At 35.0% G+C, this 25742-nt stretch overlaps 1 protein-coding gene across 4 annotated transcripts in view; it reads right to left on the bottom strand.

The window, feature by feature from the left end:
* The window catches only part of ZNF385D (zinc finger protein 385D), a 413250-nt gene that overhangs the window by 46894 nt on the left and 340614 nt on the right, over nt 1-25742 (bottom strand). For all 4 annotated transcript variants that reach the window (XM_039390611.1, XM_027744900.2, XM_027744902.2 and 1 more), the window contains one exon: nt 18276-18438. In XM_039390611.1, coding sequence (XP_039246545.1) covers nt 18276-18438 — 163 coding nt within the window. The remainder of the gene's footprint in view (nt 1-18275; nt 18439-25742) is intronic.

Here is a 25742-nt window from a genome sequence, read left to right as displayed (position 1 = left end):
GTCTCTTATATTAATACTCATTGTAAAAGTCCTCTTCTAATATTACTTGATTTGACAGGAAAGCATTAGCTATGACAAATGCTTTATAATGTGCTCAGACAATATTAATACAAGCAGAATTTCTGATAATTGCTGTTCCTTAAATACAAAGATTTTCTTTTAAATTTGAATTTACTTTTCCTTTCTTCTTCCAATCTTTCACTAACACAAGTTTTGATAACTATACATCAGTGAGAATCATTCCTAAGCTCAGCCTGGAGCGCAAGACCGCGTGAAAAACTGAACCAAATCAGTCCTTTTAAAAATTTTAATGTACAAAAATTGTTATGATATTATTTATCATAATGGATGTTTTAAGTAAAAGAAAATCTTTTTCCTTAGCTATTTTATGTAACAGTAAACAAATTCTTCCTCCTTAGGAGATGACTTGTTCATGGAAGTTCCTTATCCACATGTAATCCAAGATAACAATCGGAATGTTTGCAAGCATAAAGTAGAATAAACCTGGCTGCCACGTTTACTACTGCTCTACAGAGTTCTTGCCTGCAGAGAAATAAGGCCTGAAGTTTCAGAGGCTACATAAGTAACATACTACCACAAATTGCATTCAAATATTCCAACATGAATACATAATAAAATTAGCCTGTAAGGTCATAGAGCCAAGATACCCATTCTAAAAAAAAAATAATTTACAGCACCCTGATGCACATTGGATAGAATACATGACTCAGCATTTATCAGAAATTATATCACAATCATAGTTCAGCTTCATAAATATGTTATTTCACTCAGAACAAAATGCTGAGAAACGAGTTGAATAGAATAATGCTACCAGTCTTTTTTTCTATAATAGCTATGAGTCTACCCTGTCCTTAGGCAGAATTGCCAAAAATTTATACCAAGCACAGTAGAATCAACTCTCGATTTCTTGTGTTTTCTAAGACATTAATATGACATTTTTTTATAGTCTGAGAAGCCAGAGTTGTCCAGATGAATATTTGTCATGCTCATATATAAAAAGAGGCATAGTCTGAGACTCTACTTTCTACAAAACCAAATGCCAAGTCATCTTCACAACAAATATTCAGGGAAAATGTTTCTCTTTCCTGATATCAATGGTAAATAGGTAATTAATTCAAGTAGTAAGTCTGTTTACCCACAGTACAGAAGGTATACCTATTGTAGGAGTAATATGTTCATGGTGCACAGCAAAGCTCATTGAGAACCTCACAAAAATTTACACATATAGACTGAACAGAGGAAAACAGAGAGGTCTTGTATCATCATTTTAAAGCAGATAATTCATTTTGCAACCCTCTCCCACCTCAGTTATGTTCTTTGTATAAAAGTTACCACTGTTGGGATCTCTGTGGAGACAGAAGTGCCTATGGCTTGGCAGAGGATGTGGCACAAACCAAAAGCCCCAAATCCATTTTGGACTAGAATCCATTGAGGAATATACAAAAAAGAGAAATGTAAATACCAGCTAGACAGGCAGTTAATGTACTCTAGCTAAATCCTGAACTCTTCCTAGGTTTTTTTTTTGTGGTTTCTGGGGCTCTGAACAACATAGCTACCAAATAGGTAATGTTGCAATTAGCATGATCTAATTCATAGCTGGAGCTTCTGGAATTCCTCCCTCAATTCCACTGGGTTTTATTCCCATTTTTCCATATGTAAAACTATCCCAGCTTTCTGGTTTTTTTTTTCTCCTTTGATAATCCTAGTGCCAATCAATATAACTTTGACATAACTCATTTGAATTGAAATTGGATAAGCCATGCTATTAGCTTAGGAATTTTTTATTTTATTTATTATTTTTAATTTATTGTTATTATTATTTAACTCATAACACTATATCAACCAGTGATGAATGGTAAATATAAATTTATGCAATGGACACTGGGGAAATTCTCTTTAAACCTCTCCCTGGCTCTTTGCAAAATTCTATCAATGATGGTCAAAACTTTTAGATACACTTAAAATACACATTACATACAGAAGCTTTCGATGAAATAAATTTCAGTAGTAGCTGCTTAAGGATTCTTTTTCAGGGTACCTGCTCTGTACATTTACAAAACTTCACAAATAGTCTATAAATAATGCTACTATGATGAACTTCAGCACTTCTTTTAAAGTTGGAAACTATGTGTTTGACATCATAAGTATGTCTGATCTGGAAAGCAGGCAAATTTTTGGCATAATTGAAGTGGGAAACCAATAAAAGAAACTGTACATGACTGCATTGCTAATAACATCCTGTGTTTCTCTATCAGAATAATTCATTTCCTTAGAGACCCAGAAGAAGAATCTTCAGTAGATCACACTGTTGCTTCACTAGCCTGTAGCTAAGCCAGGGTAAAGAAGTATTCCACATAATAACTGTTATTTAAATTATAGAATCATAGAATGGTTGGATTGGAAGGGCTCTTAAAGATCATCTAGTTTCAACTCCACCGCTATGGGTTGTTATTTCTCATATGAAAATTTCTTTCTGAGTAAAAAAACCCCAATAGATTGGCAAAGCAGAGCTTTTTCATGAAAGCACTATTGTTCATATCTGAAGGAAGAATTTGGGGTATCAGTTTCATTATTCTGACATCAGTCAACCATTCAGTACCACACAGATGCATCTTCTTTCCCCATCTACACTGTAAAACTTCAAACTAAATTCAATTTCTGTAAGCCTCTTGGGTGATGATCACACTGAGGTTAAATTAAATTAAGAAATGTCCTAAACTGTCTGTGAAATGAATAATTCAGTCTCCTAAGGCTTCTTCTCGTCAATTTATTAACTTTATTGCCAATACTTCAAATACTACATTTCAGTACTTCAGATATTCAGGTCAGATGCTCAAAAACCCATTTAAATAAAATAAATAATAATGAATTCTTCAGATCAGGTGTTGAAGCAGTTAGTAATATATTTGGTTAACTATGAATAATAAAAATACATGTCTTTGCTCAGTTCACACAATCAGAGATATATTAAAAAAACCCAAACCAAACTAAACCAAACCAAAACCAAAAAACCAAAACACATCAAATGTACAGAGCTTCCATCCTTTGATAAGATATCAAATCCTGTCCCTTGCTTCAGACACTGCCCAAGTATATAGTGACCTCGAAAAAGATGAGCATGTTCTTCAAAGCAATACTGAAGGACTCAGTAGGCAGAAAGGAGGGTTCGGTCACTGAAAAGCACTCCCTGCCAACCATAAAGCAAGTGTACACACAATAGCTGCCGCTCAGACTATGATGACACACTGCTAAAGGAAGATAAATGAACTCCCAAATATGTAAGGCTGGAAATGTCAGCAATATATCTCATGAGTTCCATAATGACAGGTACCTTGACTCAATACAGTGTCCTGTCTACAGCACATGAGGAGGAGAAAAATACTAAGTTGTAAGTAGCACAGCTGCATGCAAGTGCAGAAAAGAGACAAATTGTTCTTTCCAATTCTCTGTTTTGGGTTTTGGGTTTGTTTGAGTTTGTTTTTTTGGGATTGGCTGTTTGTTTGTTTGTTGGTTGGATTTTTTTGTTTGTTTTTGCATAAACAGCAGTCAGTAATTAACTGAATAAAAGTAGTACAGGCAGAGGCTGAGGATAATGCAAAATGAATGAACCAGATTAGTATCCACAACACCTAGATTATTTTTTTTTCCTCTGCATCTTTGTGTTTCCCCTGAGTATTCCTATTTCAAAGGTCTACTTTGAAGTGTCCTAAAAAGTGAAGTTTTGCATTTCTAAAAATCTCTTTAAAGTAGTAGAAAGAATATTACCTGAACAAAACAACGAGACAGATTCCCAGTTACAGATGGTTCTTCAAGACTATTACTGATCAACAAAAATGTAGCAGTTGACAATCACACTGCTAGTGCTAATTAGTAGGAGTGGGTTAATTCAAAATCCCATTAATTTTCTTTCTTTCTTTACAGTGAGCTAGGAATTGTGAAAAGCTTAAACCAAAATGACAGTAGATGACAGTCATGAAGCAAGCTTCACAGTTGTGATAGAAGACAACCAAGGACCTTGACTTGGAGCTAGACAGACAATTGGATAATTAAAAGACAATCCAGTAACAACTTGGCATTTGTGAACAGCCGTCACAGTGGACAGCATGAAGAATCCCCAGGCACAGGAAAAACAGAATGAAAATCTCAAACTTTTGCACAGTGAAACAAACATTAAAAGTGAAAAATTATCAACAATAAAAGAGTGATAATTAAAGGCTTAAATTTGCAGTAGGAGGCTTGGAAATTTTCCGTTAAATTTACCCAAACACACTAGTTAAGTAACTATATATAAGTAATGATATATTCAGATAGATGGTTTGTTTGCCTTTTAAATAATTCAGCTAACCTTAAACGGGTGCCTTGAATTTGAATCCAGAAAGTATTCAAATATCTGCTAAAAACAGGAAAAAGAGATGGAGCCCCTGTGCAAGTGGAGGTTGGTGTTCCAAATCTGATGTGGTAGTGGTTTTGTCAGTGTGAACTTTACACCTACTCCATTAGTTTCCATAGTATTCTTCTGTTCATCACAGGCATAATTCATCTTCTCCACTCAGTAGTGTGATTACCACTCTCACTGAAGCAGGAGCTGCAGAACCCACGACAAACATGTACCTCAGCCTGGCAAACTACAGTAGGAAAAAAACAGCAGGAACGAAAGCCCTTTTATTTCCTCTCTTCATCTTGGTAAATCAGCATCTGACCACCCAGATATCATGCAGGAATTTATCTACATTTAAACAAAAACATCCACCTGACTTGCAACGGATCCATTTTGTAGACAAATTGTGTATGAATTTTTATGAGGGGAACATCAGTCATAAGTTTATAGCCACAAAGGCAATTGTTATCGGGTTAAAAGTTCCCACATCTTAGCAGTTTGAAATAGGAGAACTGATTCACATTTTGGCTCCTGCGAGCCATGCTACTGATTTTGTTCAGAAGCGTTCCCCAAGTAGCATGCTTGCCAAGGCTGTGAGCATTGTCTCTCCCATGCACACACACACTAAAAGTGTCCCCTCTACTGAAGTATCAAGTCTCTGCTGAAGTTCACTTACACTAGTCATACTCTGAGAGGGAGATAGCACACTAATCCTTCTCCAAACCATTGCCCTCTCCCCTGTGTCTGGTGGCATAACAGGGATTTAGCAGATATGAAGCACGTGCAGGAAAAGCATAACAAGGTTGTTTGGCAATATCTGTCGCGTATTTCAAGCTCCCTATGTACTGCCATCAATAGCTGCTGATATTTTCCAGTACCTGAAAGGAAGAAAAAAGTGAAGCATCTTTCCCTACTGGGAAATATTGGTTTATTAAGGGTAACTACTTCAAGCAAATTCAACTAGATAGCTGTAGTGGGTAATCGGTTAATGCAACTTTCAGAAGGATCTGCTAAGACGATGCTAGAAACTTGCAGCTATTAAATCAGCAGAGCGGAAAATGAACCAGAAACAGTAAAAAGTAAAATGTAGCAAAGGAAGAGATTAAACTTCATGGCAGCTGTCTCAGGACTCCTCTGATAAGGTAAATGAACTAAAGAGTTCATTTCAGTGCTCTAATGTAAGAAAATGGTTATTTGCCAGCAGATGTGAGATCATTTGAAAAGTATGATAAAAAAGTCTGATTTTTTTAATTTGCATTCTCTCTAATACTTATCTGGAAACATGAGTTAATGTACCTACCTATGCTTTGATCAGTGCAGATCTTCTGGATTAAATAAATAAATCCTTCTGAATCTTCTAAAATGATTAATATAAGTCTTTAAACTAATCAGAGGTGGAATAAGGAAGTAGAACAAGGAAGGGGAAATAGTACTAAATTCTAATTGAAAGAAGTAGGAAGAATGTTTGACAGTATACAGCTTGTGAATTAAAACAGATTTAATTCTCATTTAATTTAAATTCTAGTAATGACAGAAAAAGAAAATACTAAAGCAGGTGTAATTATAGAAAGAAATTAGTCTTCCAGAGAAATAAAATATTTTCAATTTTCAGAGTCAATTTTTTGACATAATAAGGACACTGAGACAGGATACAGTCAGTTTTCACCATAAAGCTTTTGTCTATCCAGACAAACCTACACTAGCAACTATAATTATCTAAGGTTTTATTTAATCAAGCTCTATTTATTTGTCCAGTTCTGTACAAAACACAGAAAGATAAAGTCTTATGACCTAGGTAGGACATACTTCAAGAATCAGTTATTGAGCTCTCAAAATGCATGTTGTTTGACTGAAGTCAAATAAATTGGTCTCATATTTCAATTTAAGTTTTATAGTATTTGCCACTTGGAGGACTTCATTACAGAATATCTCAAATGTATAATATACAGGATCTGCATTCTCCAAGCAATAAAAACTTTTTTTCTGGGAGGAGTCAGGAAGACAAATTATTCATTTGAACCCAGAAGAAGTACACATGTCCACAGTTTACTCTGACATAAAACAGAACATTTTCCAGATGACTTCCATTATTAATTTCTGAGTCAAACCTAATAGCTTTGGTCAAATGAGTCTGGAATTTTACATGAGATTTTATCCTTTTCAGTGTTAAGAACTTTGGTCTTGATTGTGGAATATTTTCCATTTCAGTCTTTAGTAATGGCACATCTTCCAAATACTAGGAGTTGTTTTCCTATTAGATTGTTGTTTTCATGCAAACTTTTATAGACTGTAATCAAAACAGTGTTTACATTCTTTTTGATAAAGTAAATACTCAAGTTGAATGGATCTATCGCATTAGGTCTTTCAGTATTAGGTCTTATTTCATTCTTAAGTAATTGTATTAGAACTTCCTTAAGTTTCCATTTGATGACATTCTTTGAATAAAGAAATAAAAATAATATATGTCATTTACAGTAATAAGATAAACCAAAATCTTTACATCCCTCCATCATTCTCAAAGAAGGTTTTTTCACAAGGCTTTCTGGAAGCGTCACTATACCAGTGGTTCCCGTGAAGCAGACATTTAGCCCTGTACTCCCAAGCGGACCTCATCTTTACATCAAATCCCCCAACTTTTCAATAAATTCCATATGGGTCTTTTCTATATTAAAAACATTTGATGCACTGAATCTACAGCTCGTCTTTATTACTTGCTCAGAACTCTAATTTTTATGCCAAAGACTTAATAGTTGCAGGTACCAGATGATGGAAGATTATATTAGAATTAAAATCTTATACAAAAGGATTTTATTGGAATATTTCTACACCAATTTGTACCTCAAGATTGCATTCCAAGGCCTATAATTAGCAGGCTTAAAGCTGCTTAATGCGTTCCATCTTCATTCTGTAGCATTCTGGTATCTTAGTTAATTTTGAACCTCTGCACATTCTAGAGCCGTGCAAACACAAAACATCAGGATGCTTACCCTTTGTCAATCAAATATTTAACCTCATAAAAACAATTTTAGGCAGTGAAGTCTAACTTTCTATCAATTTGTATTCATTATCATTATATAATTGATCTCACCAGTACTCTAGTACTCTGCCAGCTGCTGCTTTAGTTTTCACAAGATTAGTGTCAGGTTAATAGACCTGTAAGTACTTGACTCATCCTGTTTACCTTTTGTGAATATTGACACAACGTTAACTTTTTTCTAGCTCTCTGGATTTTCTACAGTGTCAACAATGAAGAGAAAAACATAACAGTTATCCAGAACATTCTTTATCTGCTTCTTTTAAAACTTTCTTATGCAAGTTTTCTTGATCTGTTGTCTAATTTATCACTTGTAGTTAAATACACTTAATCTTGCCATTAGCACGGAAAACATTTAAACATCAACGTTATCATCAAGTTTACATGAGTAAACTGGTTTCTTCCCTTCTCAGATTAAATCTATTAAGACAGTTCCTTGGTTCCTGTTACTCTTAAAAGCACCTTCTTATTTCCCTTGATGAGCCTATATTTATTTTTGTATCCATTTGTTTCCTATAATATTATTCTGTAGTTCTTAATTTCTAATTTACATAAATTGTTCTAGCTCCTTCGGTACTAATTATGCTATGGACATACCATAAAACAAGAGCTTTAATACCACTGTTTGATATATCACAGAAGAGTATAAAATGCACATAAAATAAAATGAGAAATACATAATAATTCTTCAAAATGTTTGAAACACTATATGAATCTTGAGAATAAGAGACTCTGAACATATCTATTCCGAAGTTATACGTGTGGCCTGCCCAAACTACCTTCAAGCAAGCCATTTAGTATGTGAGAAACTGCATTAACTCTAAGAAGCATAGAATTCAGGTGCATGAAGACAATTCCTCCTCAAACAGATATTGCTTTGTCTCAAGATAATTTGATGTTTGCTGCTGCTGAATATACCTTACAAAACCTAAGCTTAGCTTAAATTTAGTTTAGGCTTATTTAGATAAATTGCAACTGCAATGCCAGTAAACCTTAAAACAACTACATGTTAGATGGATTTTTGTATTTTCCCATATATTCACTAATTCAAAACACAATACTTTTTTTTCTTTAGGGGTAAGAAAGGGGAACAATGGCAGGAACTGAGAAAGTCTTTGGTCCTGTCTGATATTTCAGTTTGTTAAATCTTTGATGGGGACCAAATATAAAATGAATATTTATGAAGTCTAACTCCATTAATACAGTAAGTGGAAGGCATATTCTAGCAAAAGAATGACACATTAGGGAAGAATTTCACCTATAAGACTTCTCTAGCTGAGGAAAGAAATCACTGATCTGCAAAGAATTTCAATACATTATTGAAAGTTGTGGAATACCAAATGGAAGACAGAATAATTACAACTGTTGCAAAATAAAATTGTTCTTCACATTGTTACAGTAGTTTTTAATATTACTCAGTTTTGGCTTATTTCTGAAAACACCTACTATATGCACATAGAATACTCTCTCTCTAGAAATAATGATTTCTGCTGTCCTGAGTTTTTGTAACATGAACGTCAAATGAAATGGTCAATGACTGGGTAAAGCACATTCCCCTGTGCTTATTAATACAACTATTTCAGCTAAGGCTGTCTTTAAATCTCTCTGAATGGTGCTCTAAGGGCATCATACAGCAATGGCTCCAACATTTAGCACAGTACATTTACTCATATTCTCAACCACACTCCTCACCTTTCTTGATTTAGTGATGGCAAGGATGTGACACGAAACACAAAAGAAAATAACCTAAGCGAGCTATAAAGCATCTTTGGAGATGAGGTTGGTTTTAACTTAGAAATGTCCCCCACAAAAGAAGACCAATCCTCAATAGATAACAGACTACTTCCTATTTCAATATGATGTCGGCTTGAAAAAAGATGGGTCACTTAAATGAAGACCTACCTACTCTTTTGTTGCCCTCAAAAGACACTTTTGATTTGAAAAATTCCATACTTGAAAAATCTGACCATCTGTCTGAGAGCATTGGATCTACTCTATTCTAAATTAGTCCATGAACAATTACTCAACAGTAACATGCTTCTGAATCAATAAAAACTTGAAAGAAGATCTAGGACTGCAATGCTATGATTATTTTGCAATCCGAATGGCTACAACAGCAGTGCCTTCAGACCTGTCCTACAAGCTAGTGTCAATGCCATTGCCTACATAACAACAAAATGCACCATGAAGAATGAGTAGTCATCAAGCAGATGTTTGCTGTGGTGCTTGATTTAGAGTAATACTGATGAATAACTATAACTGATAAACAGACACCTAATAAAAAGAATATTACTCCCAAGATTTCTAGTTGTTACTACTATGGGCATGCAGCAGCCAAGCTGACATTTCCCTGACATACTATGAAAGACTCAATATTTCAACAGAAAAGTCTTTTCAGAAATATGAACAACACTATTGCTAGTATTGGACTTTTCATACTGGTTCAATAGGCTGATACAAATGTTGCGACTGACAGTGGTTTCTATCTGCAGGATTATTCAAGCATAAAATTGTTGTCAAGGCAGCCAGGCACACAAAAAATACATGGTGTTCATATGATGGAGCTCTCGGCATACATAGATGCAAGCAAAGAAGGATTTTATTTTACATTCATGATCAATTGAGGCACACATAAATTACTGTAATTTTTATATTGCTATTTAGCTACACTCCGAAAGAAAGAAAGCAAAAGCCCTAGTTCTACAAAGAGATCAAAAGAGAAGCTATTGTCTTCCAAATTGCCATCAAGCTCTAATACAAAATTGGTACAACAGTCTGCAGAATGCTGATAACAGTAAATGCTGCAGTTAGCTACACATTGTCTGAAGTATAGTAAGGCCAAGCAGAGATGATTTAAAGTGACAGATGGTGTTGCAGGGTTTAATTTTGCTGGTTTGGGCTGATTTTTCCAAGCATGTGATTAAGAAAACCGATAACTGTGAAACAGTAGTTTCTAATTTCCAAGCAAATGACATGAGAATCAGAAAATAAGAGCATCTCTTTCAGACTATAGTTGCTTTTAAAGATTTTTTATTCAAATAAAATTAAAAAAGAAAAAGTTCAACTTTAGGAATTGGGTGGTCCATGAAGACTTATAGCTTGCTCTGAAATTCATCCGTGTTGTGCTAATGACCGTGCAATTACTCCTCATTTACTATTTCACATTTGCGACTTTTGAATGATTCATGCAAAATAACTCAAACAAGTTAATATGCAGTAAATTCAAACTTCAAGGTCATTGTTCATTTTTGATGTGTAGTAAAACATTGACTTCTAAGGGAAATCAATTTACATCCATCATCTCACAAGCTGAACCGAGAGTTAGCCTGTTAATTTTGTTGTGCCCTAAGCAATGCTGAAACGATCTGAAGAAATCATTTGCCGAAACAAAAGTACACTCTACGATATTATAAAGCATATGGAAACACAACAGCTAAGTTAAACAAACAGACTGCACTGAATTGTATTCCTAAATTAAACATCTTTAGTATAATAATTACATATAAAAAGGTATCCCCAGCCTAAGCTGTGCCAATGTACATTAGGATCACACAGTAAGTTGTTTCTGCATACATCAGTAGATTTTAAATATTATTAAATAATATTTTGAATTTTAAATACAGTTAACATTAGTATTATTATTCAAAATAGAATTTCTTTTAGTTACAAAAGATTACAAGTAAATCTGCTGCCTATAGAAATCCTAATAAATAGACAGTGACACTTTTAATTAAATATAAATTAATATATGTGTCATATATATCATATATATGTATATAAATATGTGTATATATGTAATGTATAATATATATCTCTCTCTAACATATTAACATTGTATATATGTTAGTATCAAAAATACAGCAGTATGTCTTTAGCTTTCCTTAGGAAAGGAAAAATTAGGGTAGTTTGCCAAGAAGAACAAAAGATTAAACAAATAACGTGAAGAATAAGTGAAAAAAAAAGGTAGCTACACCAAGCAATACCAGAAATAATCCAGTAATTCTTAATATATGGAAACCCTCATAAACATTTAAGTCTAGTCATTGCCAAACTCTATGTTTATTATAAATAGCTGAATGTGAGGGAGATAAAATTAAAGTGTAAATAAAAGGAAAGCGGAGATATGAAGAAACTGATTTTCATTTTAAAATGGGACTTTCTTTCCATTTGTGCAGTTCCTGAAGCAGGAACTGCACAAATACATCTGTGTACAGGATTGATGTAACACATGGCTTTGACCACTTAAGTGATAAAAGAAAGTAAGCAAGGTGTGCTAATCCGTGATATTGAAGGAAACAATAGTAAACTACTGGTCTTGAACAAAGAAGAGCATATATTGCAATTAAACATGCAATAATATATTAATATAAATACAATCAAAGTATATTTCTTTATATTTCTAAATGAAACTGGTGTCATACTACTCAGTTATATGTTGTCCATCTATAAGCATTCACACAAACAAGTATTCATTTAAGCACTATGTTTGAAGTTTTCCCTACAGTTTACAACAGAAGTTTTGAATCTTGACTAAAGCATTACATGCTGACTGATAGCAAAGTCCCTTGATTTCTTACTAGAGACCTGAGAGACACAATGTTCTAATAGGATGTGCTCACTAGGACGCCTGTGGTTGAAGATAATATGAGAAAGATGAAGTTAATATTTTATTACTATATCATACATACTCTAGTAATTTAACTTTATTAGTCAATAATTTTCTTTCCATGCCTAAAATATTAGATAAGGGTTCATGTTTTTCTAAACAAACAAACAAAATCAGGAATCTCTGACCTAGGAGACCAGGGTAAAGGTATGTCAGAAAGACAACTTTCCTCAAACCTTTCCAGGAGGATTTGGTTAGAGAACTGCTAGGCAAACCTGACATCCACGAGTCCATGGGCCCTGATGGGATGGATCCATGAGTGCTGAGAGAGCTGGCAGACACCTTAGCTGGGATGCTCATAATCATCTTTGAAAGGTGAGGTGCCTGAAGACTGGAAGAAAGAAAATGTTACCCCAGTCTTCAAAAAGGGCAAGAAGGACCCAGGGAACTACCAGCCAGTCAGCCCCATCTCAATCCCTGGAAAGGTGATGGAGTGCCTCTTTCTGGAGGGCATCTCTATCCACATGGATGACAAGAAGGTGATCAGCAGTAGTCAGCATGGATTCATTACAGGTAAATCATGTTTGACCAACCTGATTGCTTTGTACAATGAAACAGCCACCTGGATCGATGAGAGGAGAGTAGCAGATATTGTCTATCTCAACTTCAGCAAGGCTTTTGGCACTCTCACAATATTCTCATAGGCAAACTCAGGAAGTGTGGACTGGATGAGTGGGTATTGAGGTGAATGGAGGATTCCAGAGAGTTGTAATCAGTGGTACAGGGTCTATTTGGAGGTCTGTCACTAGTGTTGTCCCCCAGGGTTCAATACAGGGCCCAGTATTGTTTAACTTATTCATCAATGACTTGGATGAAGGGGCAGATGTCTTCTCAGCAAGTTTGCTGATAACACAAAGTTGTGAGGAGTGGTCAATACCCCAGAGGGCTGTGCAGCCCTTCAGCAGGACCTCCACAAATTGTAGGGATGGGCAGAGAGACAAACTTTTTGAAATTCAACAAAGGCAGGAGTAAAGTCCTGTATGTGGGGAAAAATAACCCCATGCACCAGGCTGGGGGCCAACCTGCTTGAAAGCAGCTCTGCAGAAAAGGACCTGTGGGTCCTGCCACATGACAAGCTGTCCATGAGCCAGAAGTGTGTCCTTGTGGCCAAGAAGGCCAGTGGTATCCTGGGGTGCACTAAGGAAGAGCATTGCCAGCAGGGCGTGGGATGTGATCTGGCCCCTCTACTCACCCCTGGGGAGGCTGCACCTGGAGTGCTGTGTCCAGTTCTGGGCTCCCCAGTAAAAGAGATACATGGAGCTCCCGGAGCAGGTCCAGCAGAGAGCTACAAAGATGACTGCGGGACTGGAGTATCTCTCTTAGGAAGAAAGGCTGAGGGGGCCTTATCAACGTCTGTAAGTATATGAAAGGAGTGTGTCAAGAAGATGGAGCCAGGCTCTTTTTGGTGGTGCCAAGCAATAGGACAAGAGGTAATGTGCAGAAAATGCTTCTTTACTGTACAAGTGACTGTGCACTAGAACAGTTTGCCCAATATTTTTAGAAGTCTTCATTAATGATAATGGGACAGAGTGCACCTTTAACAAGCTTGCTGATGGTTAAAAACTGAGAGGAGCATCTGATGTACCAGATGGGTGGGTTGCCATTCAGAGGGACCTGGATTGACTGGAGAAGTTGGATAACAGGAGTCCCCTGAAGTTCAGTGAAGGGAAGTGCAAAAGTCCCACAGCTGGGAAGCAATAACCCTAGACAGCAGTCTGGGCTGGGGTTAAGCATCTGGACAGCATCTTTGTGAAGAAGGACCTGGAATCCCGGTGGGTACTACTTGAAACATAAGCCAGCAGTGTATATAAATACCTATGAGATCAGGGAATAAAAAAAGACAGAGACAGAGACTCTTCTCATGGTGTCCAGTGAGAGGACAAGACAAAACACCCAGAAACTGAAATACAGGAAGTTGGACTGAAATATAAGAAAAACTTCTTTACTCTTCTTTATTCTAAGGCTGGTCAAACTGTAGAATGAGTTGCCAACAAAAGGTTGTGAAGATACTCAAAACTCAGCTGAAAAAGATACACAGCATTGTGCTCAGGATAACTCCACTCTGACCTGTAGGGGTGATCTTGTCAATCTTCAGATGCCTCAAACATTCTTTGATACAGTAGTATTGTGGTTGCCAAACTCTTGCATATCTTTCTCAACATTTTTGTTTCATGCCATATTCCTTTTTTTCTCCTTCAGAGTTTACCCTGACTTACCACAGCATTTCTAATTTCTTTCTCTCTCCAGCCTTCACTTTTATTCCCAAGACCATGCCAGAATATTGTTCTCTCCCACTCCAAGTACTCTCTATTTCAGAATTATCCCAGTTGGACTGAAATTGGTATTTCAGGAACAAGTTTCATCTGTTGACTAGAAATATCTTATCACTTCTTAGATAAAAAAAAAGGGAAAAAAAAAAAAAAGATTGTAAAGAGGTAGTGAAACTAAATTTTTTTCCACAGAAGAATTTTCATGTCTCAGTGAAGAAAAAATAAGAGAACTTATGCTTTCCTCCATGCTGTTACCCACACATACATTCAGTATCTGAGAAGAAAACAAATCTCTTCCTTTTTCTTCTCATCTACACCTCAGTGTTTTCATTTCTTGTGATGCCTTTATTATTTGAACATGTTTATGTTACCACTCCTTTAAAACACCTGACTGTTACATTTACAGTGCCTGTCTCCCTAAGCTGTCTTTCATCTTATGTAGAACTGTAAGCTTTTCAGGATGGGTGCCAATATTTGGTTCTCTGACACCACAGGGACCTCTTAGCTGTTAAGACTGTACTAGTGATAGATGATCTTGTCTGTCTGTGCCTTGGCCCAGATACACACTATTTCTGCTCATAACATTTTTCTCTGTTTTTAAGAGCTGTTCATTGCATTTAAGTACAAAGGATTTAAGACATAGTGTGTAACATTCAAAAGCAACAATAAAGGCATATACGCATGTGTGTTAATATATAACAAAAATAAAAATATTAATTTTCATTGTCACCCCTTGGAAAATCAAGAAATACTGAAATCTGGCTTGTATGATACCATAAAGTAGATTTTGCCTTGGAATGGTCCGGTTTTCTGTCCTAAGTGACTGCAAGTATAACACAAAAAATGGTAAATACAGATAAAAGAAAGATGTTAAATGATAGAACTGATAACAAAGTTCCCACATTTTGAGAATGGCATGGCCCATTGTTTCTGGTCACTGTGGCTGTCAACATAACTATTCACGATATTTTATTCCCCCAAAGATTTTTCAAGTTCAAGCCTTCTAATAATACTAAAAGTTTGTTTAAAGGGAAACACAATAAATTAGCAACTTTCACAGAATGAGCAAAATGGCCTCATATTTTATGTTTTCTCCTTAACACACAATTTAAACACCAGGAATCACGTATGAGAGGTTTTAAGGAATTTGCTTACATTGTGAGCTGCACAATGCCAATAACACATGCTGGCGCCACATATAACCAAACACTTCCAGAATAAGCAACATAACAAATTGCTGCTTTAGCTCTTGAATCAGTTTGTATACTGTGTGATCTTTTTCATAATCCTCATTGCATAGCACTGCAGATTTCCTGATGACATTTTGTTTACTGGAGCTGCTAAGGGTACACGGAACCAGTGTACCCTGTGCTGGCCAATGTGCTGTGACTGACATGCAATTCGCCATTTAACCACTGCTGCAGATGATATAGAAGAGGTGATATGAACATGACCCTATCCTCAGTGTATTTAGGTTCAAGTATTAATCTTCAGCAGACAGCTTAAAAATACCGTAGAAAAATCTTTTGTTCCAAATGATCACAAGTACATGGCCTTAGTAACAAAACTTATTTCTAGTTATGAAGGATTAATTAATGAATTATATTCATTAGTACAACTACTGCCTAAGAACTGCATAGTACTATCAGACTATTTGACTTTCACAGTAATCATTTAAATATGTGCAAACTCACAATACAGTATATTCTGAGGTTATTCTGGTTTTCTGAAATAATTTTGCCCTTAAAATTTTTATCAAGCAAATATAAGATATAAAAACAACTGGAAAGAAAAGAAAATTCAATTTATGAAATTTTTAACTTGTCATAGTAGACAGAAAAATTTCATCCTTTTGGTTACCCAATTATTTTTTTTTTCATGTGTATAAATATACATGTTTGACAAAGGATAATTTACACCAAGGGTGTTATTCTGTTGCCAGTCACGTCAATGCTGACCTGTAATAACTGCATCTGGGTAGAACTTGTCGCCTTCCTTTGAATACCACTGATTGAATAGGGTTTTTGCCAATAGTTGAATCAGGGTCTCAATATTTTAAGAAATTTGTCAATTAACCTCAATATTTGTCTTTTAAAATACCATAAAGGTCAGTGTTTCTTAAATAGAATACATATATTTATACATGTACATATATTTATACATGTACATACACGTATGTATACACACATTCTATGAAATTAATCTAGAAAGTTAGAAACAATGTGTAAAGCTGAGAAAACTCCTGCATAGGCCATTACTTGTGTGTGCAACTAGATTTCTGATATTTTCTTACTTATGCCAATATAAAAACTGATTTGTACTATTGACCTTGGATATAAGACAGTTCATATATCTTGTCAGGGATCTAATTCAAAGCTTGATGGAAAGACAGACTGGTTTTAAGGCACCTTGGAAAATCCTTCAAACTTACACAGCATAAGATAAAAGCTTTTGAATAATACATTTTAAAGCTTTAAAAGATCTCTCTTTTCTTCAGTTATTTTCTTCAACCACTAGACCGTATTGGAAAAAAATTATTCACTCTTTTCACAAAACATCCTCCTTCCTGTTCTGAATATGCCAACAAGTAACAGCAGGAAAAACTTTGAAAGGTACTTGTATGTTTAGAAACACATATTTTCACAAATAATGTTTGACATTGTTCCTATTCTCCCACGCTTTGTTTCTTTCATGATATAAAAGTTCTCAAAATGTGTCCTTTTTTTTTTTAACAAACACAAAAATAATGTAGCAAATGTTTTCTAAAGTCATCGCATTATAATTAGGTTATAAATCTCCATAAAACACATGCTGTCTATAATAAAGGGTATAACAAAGATATATAGAGAGAGAGATTGACAAAAAGATATCTGTCTATAACAAATATAGTGAAGATGTATCTTAAGAAAGGTACCACACATGTCTGCAAGGTACTTTTCTGTTATATTATTTGGTTAGCGCATATCCATTTACAATGCTTAACTTACTGCATCAGGACTGGTTCCAAATGAGCAGTTTTCAGCATCAGTAGGTAGGTCTCTGATGTTTCAGAGCTTTAGCTTTTTTTTGGTATGCTTATTTTTGTCTTGTTTGGAGAGGCGGGGTTGGTTAGGACTAAATATGGAAACTGTATCCCTTTATACACAAGAGCAGTCACACCTTGTGAGACACTAGACTACACCTCAGTGATCTTCCAACCTTCCACTGATATTTCCAGCAATAGCTACATAATTCAAATGCAATCTTAACCAAATCCTGTTGACTTTACAAATACTCACATAGATTTTATTTGCAAAGAAGTAACTTTTACCCATACAATAATTTAAAAGCTATTATTTCAGTCTGAAGACTCATTTAAGCAGAATAATTGGCATCAATAGCACTTACCTGATTGTGTAGAATAGAGGTTATACAGCTCTTTCCAATTAAAAACCATGCAATATCCATTTTAAAACAATAATGTAATGTTTGAAATTTATGAAAATTAGGTTTTTACTGAAAATGCTTTTTAAGAGGCTTTAGACACAAATAGTGAAATTTATTACATTGGGGTTAAAAGTAATGTACTATATATAATAATTTATAGAGAGATACCGCATACAGACCAGGAAGTTTAGATCAGTTGATATGTTAATCAAGTCATGAGTATTGCATTCCATCGTAAAAGAATGTCAAGCCTCTTTTCACTAAGAGAAATTGGCTACATGACTGTCAAACTCTCACCAGCCTACTGAAAGGACTAAAAGAAATCAATATCACACAGAAAGATGGATCGAGCATGAATAAATGTGGCAAGCACGTAAACAAACAGACATGGAATTAAACAAGAAAAAAAACCCAAACCAAACTAAACACAGAGCAAACCAAAACCAAAACAAATGGAACCAACAAAGATTGTCGCTTAACCTGTTTTGTCAGAGCTGGTATTGATGGTATTGGTAGTGATGGAAGTGAAGGTAGTCTTTGCGCTGTCCTTGGTAGTAACAGATTTCTGCTTATTTTTCATGGCTTCCAGTGCTTTGAGCTTCTTGGCATGTTTAGTGCCTTTGTAGTGGGCCGCAGCCTGGCTCTACAAAGGAGAACAAAATGAACCATGCAATCAGGCTCATTTCTAAACTGGCATTCTCTGTATTAGTACAAATACAGACTACCTTTCAATAATGGGTACCATTCACATTATCCAAGTAGTGACCAAACAGGATATTATATTTAGAATGATGCTTGGAAAACAATGGAAAAAGTACTCAAGCAACCCAAATTTAATAAATACAGTATATTACTGTATAACGGTATATTACTTTCAGACCAAAATTAGGTTGGTTTAGTCTACCTTGCTACCATTAGTTTTTCTATTAAGACTTATGTTGCTTTCACACGAAAAAAATAATTCTCAGGCAACAGGGAGGGTGGCACTCTCCTCCCATCAGCTTTGTACTTTTCCAGTTCCTATTTCAAACTAGAGATTTTGTCAAAGCTTCCTTCAAAGAACAGTTTAACAGTGGTATCAGGAACTTCTCAGCAAATATTGACAATAAAAAACAAACCAAAAACACCCCAACCCAAAACCAGCCCAAACGAAAGAAAGGAAAATATAAAACACACCCTTCAAAGCCCATCACCAAAGACTTAATTGAATGTGAGGCAGACATGCAATTAGCTGACTTTCCTAAAAAAAAAGAGGATTACTTTTGTTCATCTGCTACAGAAGGTAGTGTTTGAAATTCAAAGCCAGGAGCATCCTTTCAAAGGAGAAAGCTCACACAAATCCTGTCACAGTCCCAAATATATTTTGGCTATTTCATATTGTTAAGCTAAAATAGATTTGTATGTGCATTACTATTAAGATTTATGCATTACACTGTATGTTTTTTCATTATTTCAAGAGCTATAACCAAATTCCTTCATTTAATTTATGTGCAAGTATATTATAAGAATAGTATTTGAACTATAAGATTAAACTTTACAAAAGAAACACTGGAATTAATATGAATATTCAGAGTTTATTTCTTCACTAATTATTTAAGTTTTATAAGAAAGATAGTCTTTCAGTTGATGTTAACAAACTGAAAAATTGCCTATAGTTTTGTTGCTGATCTTCAAACTTTATTGAAAGTATCTCCTTTATTACTTGAAAGAGAAGACTAGAAATATAATAAAAATTTAACTACTACAGAATTGAACAAATGAAAAGCAACTATTCTGGGTCAGCTCAAGGACCCACAAAGGTCAGTATTTTCTTTTGGGCATGAAACAATAGAAGATACTTAGAACACAAAAGAAAGGTAAAAGTTTTCTATTGTGGAATCAGAAGAATCAAAATGGAATATTCCAACATATATGGAATTTAGTGGCTATACACCCAGAGTATCAAAGGGATAAGAAGACAGTCATTTGAATCACTAAGTTACTCATGCAGGTAGAAGAATCCTGCATTATCTGGAATCTATTAGTCATTAGACCTTTATTTAATACTATTTGATCTGCTGAATTTTGGGGAGAGAAGTTCTAGTGAATATCACTGTAAGAGAGTATATTATTCCTGAGACTTATGACTTTCAGCTTACATGAAAAGTCTTGATTCCTTCCAGATGCCTGAGATTTGAGAAGCGTGAGGTGGGTAGGAAAGAAGTGAGAGATCTTGTTTAAACCAATAAACACATACATGTGTATGTGTATGCATATATAGATACACACACACACATACGCTCTTGAATATTGAGATGCATCATTCAGTTTGGTTGAAAAGCCAGTTTCTCTATACCTAAAATAATGTAAATATTGTAATAGGTACCCTTATTGAAAGAACACTGGACAGTGAAGTTTTTAGTTAGAAACAACTTGAACAGAAACAGCACAATCATGCACCTTTTACAACTCTCAACACATAACATTGAGACATATTGTAAGCCAAATACAAACAGTCAAGGAATGTTAATTATAATCAAACCGAAAGACCAGTGTTAAATTATGATGACACATTAAAAATGACATTTTACTGTACAGCCTTGTGTTGCTATCATGTCAACTATTTTTACAGTTTCTAGCCAAATTTAATCACCAGTCAGCTTCAGATTCTGATTGAACTTGTTTTCCCTGACTAACAATGTCACTCATCAAACATCAGAAATGTAGTCAGAACATGGTCCTTAATACCAAATTATAAATGTCGATATTATTTGATACACAGCTCAACTTTATTCACAGAATTGTTGGCAGAGAACCCCAGGTTTAAGACTCCTACATCCATAGGTCTCTCCAAATTCTCACAGTTATAGCTCCACAAACCTCATCTCAAGTTGCATATTGGATTCACAAGGAATATACAATGACAGCCCATGTAGAAATCAGTGATCTTTTCAGTGCTCTGAAATATATGAATGAAATTGCTCTAAAGTAGAAACACATTGCTCAAATTTACAAGTACGATGGTTGTTCCTTAGAGTTGTCCATAACTCACTTCCCACAGAGTGCTTCCAGTTTACCCAGCTTCTACTTAAATAAGATCTTCATGACTTTTTTATTTCAAAGTTTAAATCTCCTTCCGCTGTGGGGACACAAAGCCATCTGAGCTTGTTTCAATAGAACTGTAGCTGGCATGTTAATGGGAGTTCTATGTGAGAGCAAACAGACTGCTCCTAAGCATTTAACCAGCTCCAAATTAGCTTATGCTGAACTTTTAAAACCTAACTGGAACCCTAATTAAAAAAAAAAAAGTACAAGAAAAAAAAAAAGAAAGAAAGAAAAGTCTGTCATTATCTTTCCTTGCATGAGTAAGATGTAGGAAATGGGAAAATATCCATAAATATCTTTTTCAGCACAGCAACACAAAATATGGTACCTCAATGAATCATTCCTTGCAGCTGTAACAGGACTAAAATAATCTCCCTGCTTAAATGGCTTTTACTTGTAGCCTCATTCCTTAAATGGTATTTACTTGTAGGTTGAATACAAAAATAAGATAGATCATAAAATGGAATTATTCCCAACTTTCGTGCAGAATTAAGAAATACTAAGAGAGAGCAGAAGAGTCAAAGACAAGTTAGTCCCAGTTTTTGGTGCCAAACATGATGCTTAACTGAATGAAGAGACTGTACTCCATCAGAAAGCTGACAAGGAGTCTCCTTCTGGAACTCCTCAGACTTCAACAGTTGCAAAAACCGAACAGATAATACATATATGTTTTCAAATTACCTTAAGCAGTTGTGCTCAAATGAGATATGAGCAGAGGTTACAGGTGAAACCTTACATCTAGAGAAGCCAATGGGAAACAAGGGAGGATTTCCCTTTCCATGTTTTGTAAAGGGGTACTTTTATAATTGCTCACCTTTGTGGAAACCAGTTTCCCTTGAGAAAAAACTGATCTAAAATTCCCTCATTGTTAAGAAAAATATTTCCTATTAAGTTAGAACACTTCATAATCATAGTCAATCAGCTATACCAAAAACCCTCTAATATTAAATTCTGTTTCTTTTTATTATTACAAAAGAATACATTAGAAGAATACCTTAAGAAAGAGTTTACTTTCTTCCTTCATCATAGTTTCCACATTTGATACACAGAATTAACCCTAGCACTGTGAAGACAAGTCACCGTCAGCTAATGTGTAACCCAGTCGGTGATGAAGCATGAGAAATATGTCAAATATTGCTGTTGCAAAATTATAGTGAACTTACATCCATTCTTGAAGAAGATGTCTAACATGAAAGTAAAAAGTAGATTATTACTTTCTATCTGAAGCTGAAAACTCAAGGATCCTTTACTAAATTTTGAGGGCTCTGATCCTGCAAATTACGTGTAGACAAACTTTGGTCTGTGGGAACTACTTCAATGAAATAGAAAAATGTCTAAATAGCAAGTCACTTTTCAATGTTATTTTTTAATGACTTCTTGCCTATTTGAGCAGTACAAGCTAATTTAAGCATCTCTTTTGTAAAACAAATCTCTTCCTCTTGTTCCAGGCATCTGTGTTGAATAATTAGGGACCTTTCTAATTCATATCTTTTGTGGCCTTCACAAGTTGCTAGAATATAAAAAAAAGTTATTTGTCTATATAAACATTTGTTATATATACATATGTGTATGTGTGTGTGTGTGTTGTAAGTACACAGACATAAACATATCATAACAGAATGAAAAGTTCTATATGCAGTTGTGAGTAGTTAGAAAATACAATCATAGTGTAAAAACCCAGCTGTATTTTCTTTGCAGAAATGCAATATTGTACCACAATCACCATAAGGACATCATATTAGCAAGCAAATTGCAATGTGTAAAATACACTGAGAAAGATGAAATATTTTAAACAATCCAGACAGTATTCTCTTACAATTACAGTCAAGATATCTACATGGAAGTCTTCAAAATAAGTTTGTCTGCCTGACTCGGTGAATCATGTCTTCTCACTTATGTTCTTTAGGCATTGGTCCAACAAAAACATTCTACTTAATTTTGTTCATTGAGACAAAAAACAGGTCTCCTCTTATTCTTAGAGAGTTTTCAACTTAGCAGCACTGCATCTTCTACCCTTTTTATATCCCTCCTGGTCCACCTCACATTGTCACTCTTCTTACAGATTTTTTTCCTGCCTTAATCATTCTCCCTAGGCAACGCCTTCATAATTAAAGTCAGTTCAAAGAAAAGAAATTTTTTTTCAAAAGATGTGGTGAATATGTTCCACTGATTCTTCCTCTAGAAAATTAAATCCAACTATCTTGTATTATGACTTTCTCATTTTACAGTGCATTTTGAAAGATGTCCATTGCGGAGAGCGCTCTGCTCCATGCTTTCATCTGGCCAATTAGTAGCAAGGCTGCAGTCTGTCTGCACCCTTAGAAGACACCAAACAAGGGCTGAGAGTGCTGAAAAGTCATTTTTGTCTGTCTGAGACTTGAGAAGATCATATCATGTCTTTCTTTCATCAGCAACTAGATGCTACCACCCCCTCTGCTGTTATTCCCTCTATGACAGTAGTAATTTTGGCTACTACATCGGCAGCTGATGTCAGGATTCTCCACAATAAAAAGCTCTGAAACCAAAAAATTTAGATTCCTGTTCAAATTAATACTGTCAGTGAGCTAGGCATCCATGGAAAGCAGTAATACACAACTGCATAAGCCAAGAAGGCTTCTGTCCATGATGAAGTCAGGGAAATTGTTTATGAGATGCCTATACTACACATCACTGTAATCTTTGAGTATGAATATTTTCCTATAGTTGGGCAGTCAATAAGTATTTCAAATATAATTTTACTGATGTTCTATGCTCACAAGAAAGTGATAAAATTCAAATGACCTTTTTAATTTTGGAAGAAGCATGACATTTTTTCCTAATGACTCCAAAGCCTGGCCAGTCAGTGATGATAGCATTGCTCAGGGAAGGTTGTAGTATGTAGCTGAGACAGCTGCATTCTTCCAGATACGTGCCATTTACATAACCTGAGTTGATCTCTACAGAACTTCTCCACTAAGTAAACTGGAAAAGTTTACAGAGAGAAAATCTAACAGCCCTGAGATGCCCAACACTTTGTTCAGCCTAGGGCAGGGCTTTAACTGTGAGCAACACTTAAAAAATTGAGTACAGGATAGTGCAGTCTTTTTCACAGAGATGTATTTACTCTATTTAGTAGGTAAGCTTTTATTTGAGGTTATTTTAAATCTTACAAAATAATTTCTTATAAGGCCTACTCTTTTGTTTGCCCAGTGAGTACATGCAGGAAATTCAGGACTACTCACAAATCCTGTGCTTACTTTCTAAAAGAGAGGAACTCCACGGACTTCAACAGTTTCACAGACACTGTACAAGAAACAACTAAGTACCTGTGCAAGACTTTGCAGAATAGGAGATTAAGTGAAGACATATAATGTAATTTTTAAAGATGATGTCAACACAATGACGTGTTTCATATTGAAGGAGTATCCTAATTTCTACCTGATACATACAAATACAATCTGCAGTCAATTACAGTGCAGATAAACTTTGTCTATCCTTATTTCTTCCTTTTGCTAAGCTTACCTCTATTTTCTGAAATGTATCATTTTACTTTTTTGTACACTCTATCATCACCACCACTCTGTAATCTAATTATGCACTCAGATGTAACTGTGGTATAAAACAGGAGATGTGTAATATGATTTCTTTCAGATATGTTCTGAGAGAGGACTTTTGCCTCCTAAACTATTATCAATCAATTAGCCCCTTTCCCTAGGGTAAAAAAAACAATAGCAGGGTAAATACCAAAAAGATTTTTTCTGTAGAAAAAAAAAGTAATAAATTTCTCCAGAATAAAATAAATGTCCCAGCACATTACTCCCCGGGTATAAATTTTATCTTTCCATGGTAAGAAAAGCTTTCTATTCCCTCTTCTCCTTCCCAAACATTTATTCAATATACTCATGAATGTACCCTGAGACTCAAGGATCAGAGAGAATGGGTGCTTTCTGAGCTCACTAGCTCCTTTGCATTAATAAAGCTGCTTTATCACACTTCCTGTATTTGGGCTCCTTCCAAAACCATTTCTATAATGATGAGAGACTGCATCTGGCAAGAGTCTGCATCACATTGTGACAGATTGGCATTGACCCCATTCTTATGGTAAAATCATCCATCCTATAGTAAAATCAATTTCATTTTCATTATGGAAAGGAATATCATACTTTCATTATGGAAAGAAAAAGCTATTTTATCTTGGTCAGATGAAGAAGGTCAAAATTTTCTACTTAACATCATTTGCCCCATCACACAGTATCTTTATGACCATCTATCTACCTGTACTGTAAGCTGTTGTTGTGTGTGGCATTACTTGAAATGATTTAATCAAGATACAGAAGATTTTCTAGATATATTATACACTTTGCACAGCATTTTGAGGTGATATACACAGTAACAAAATATATATACTGAATTGAAGATAACTCAAGTAATCAATCACTTCCCATACCTGGCACTTTTCCTTTAAGGACACTGGTACTTTAGGCAACACAATAAAATTACATTATATGTTGAAGTTCGATAAACAGACTGTGCTTTACCATCTATTTAATCTTTTTTTTTTTGTTAAGGCAGAGCAGTTTTAAACATTTTGACAATGTCATCAAGTTCTGGTGTGTGGAATTTTATATATACTGACTTCCATAGTAATAGTTGTTTCTGGGGAAGCTCTTTGGTGGGGAGATGAAACACACTCTTTTGAAAACTGGTATCACCAATGAAATTAAATTTAACATAAATGTACCTCAGCTTCTCTGCACTAGCAGTAGGCACACCCACATACCTTTATTCATTGTGTCAATGAAATTAATAATGTAAATGCAATTTCATGTTCAGGTTGTACACAAGCAATATTTACTTAAAAACAACAGACGTTGTTGATTTTAA

This window comes from Pipra filicauda, unplaced genomic scaffold (assembly GCF_003945595.2).
Source record: "Pipra filicauda isolate LSUMZ 115617 unplaced genomic scaffold, ASM394559v2 scaffold84_size4826128_pilon, whole genome shotgun sequence".
Taxonomy (NCBI): domain Eukaryota; kingdom Metazoa; phylum Chordata; class Aves; order Passeriformes; family Pipridae; genus Pipra; species Pipra filicauda.
Note: the sequence above shows the minus strand (reverse complement) of the source record. Positions and strands in the feature narration are given on the sequence as shown.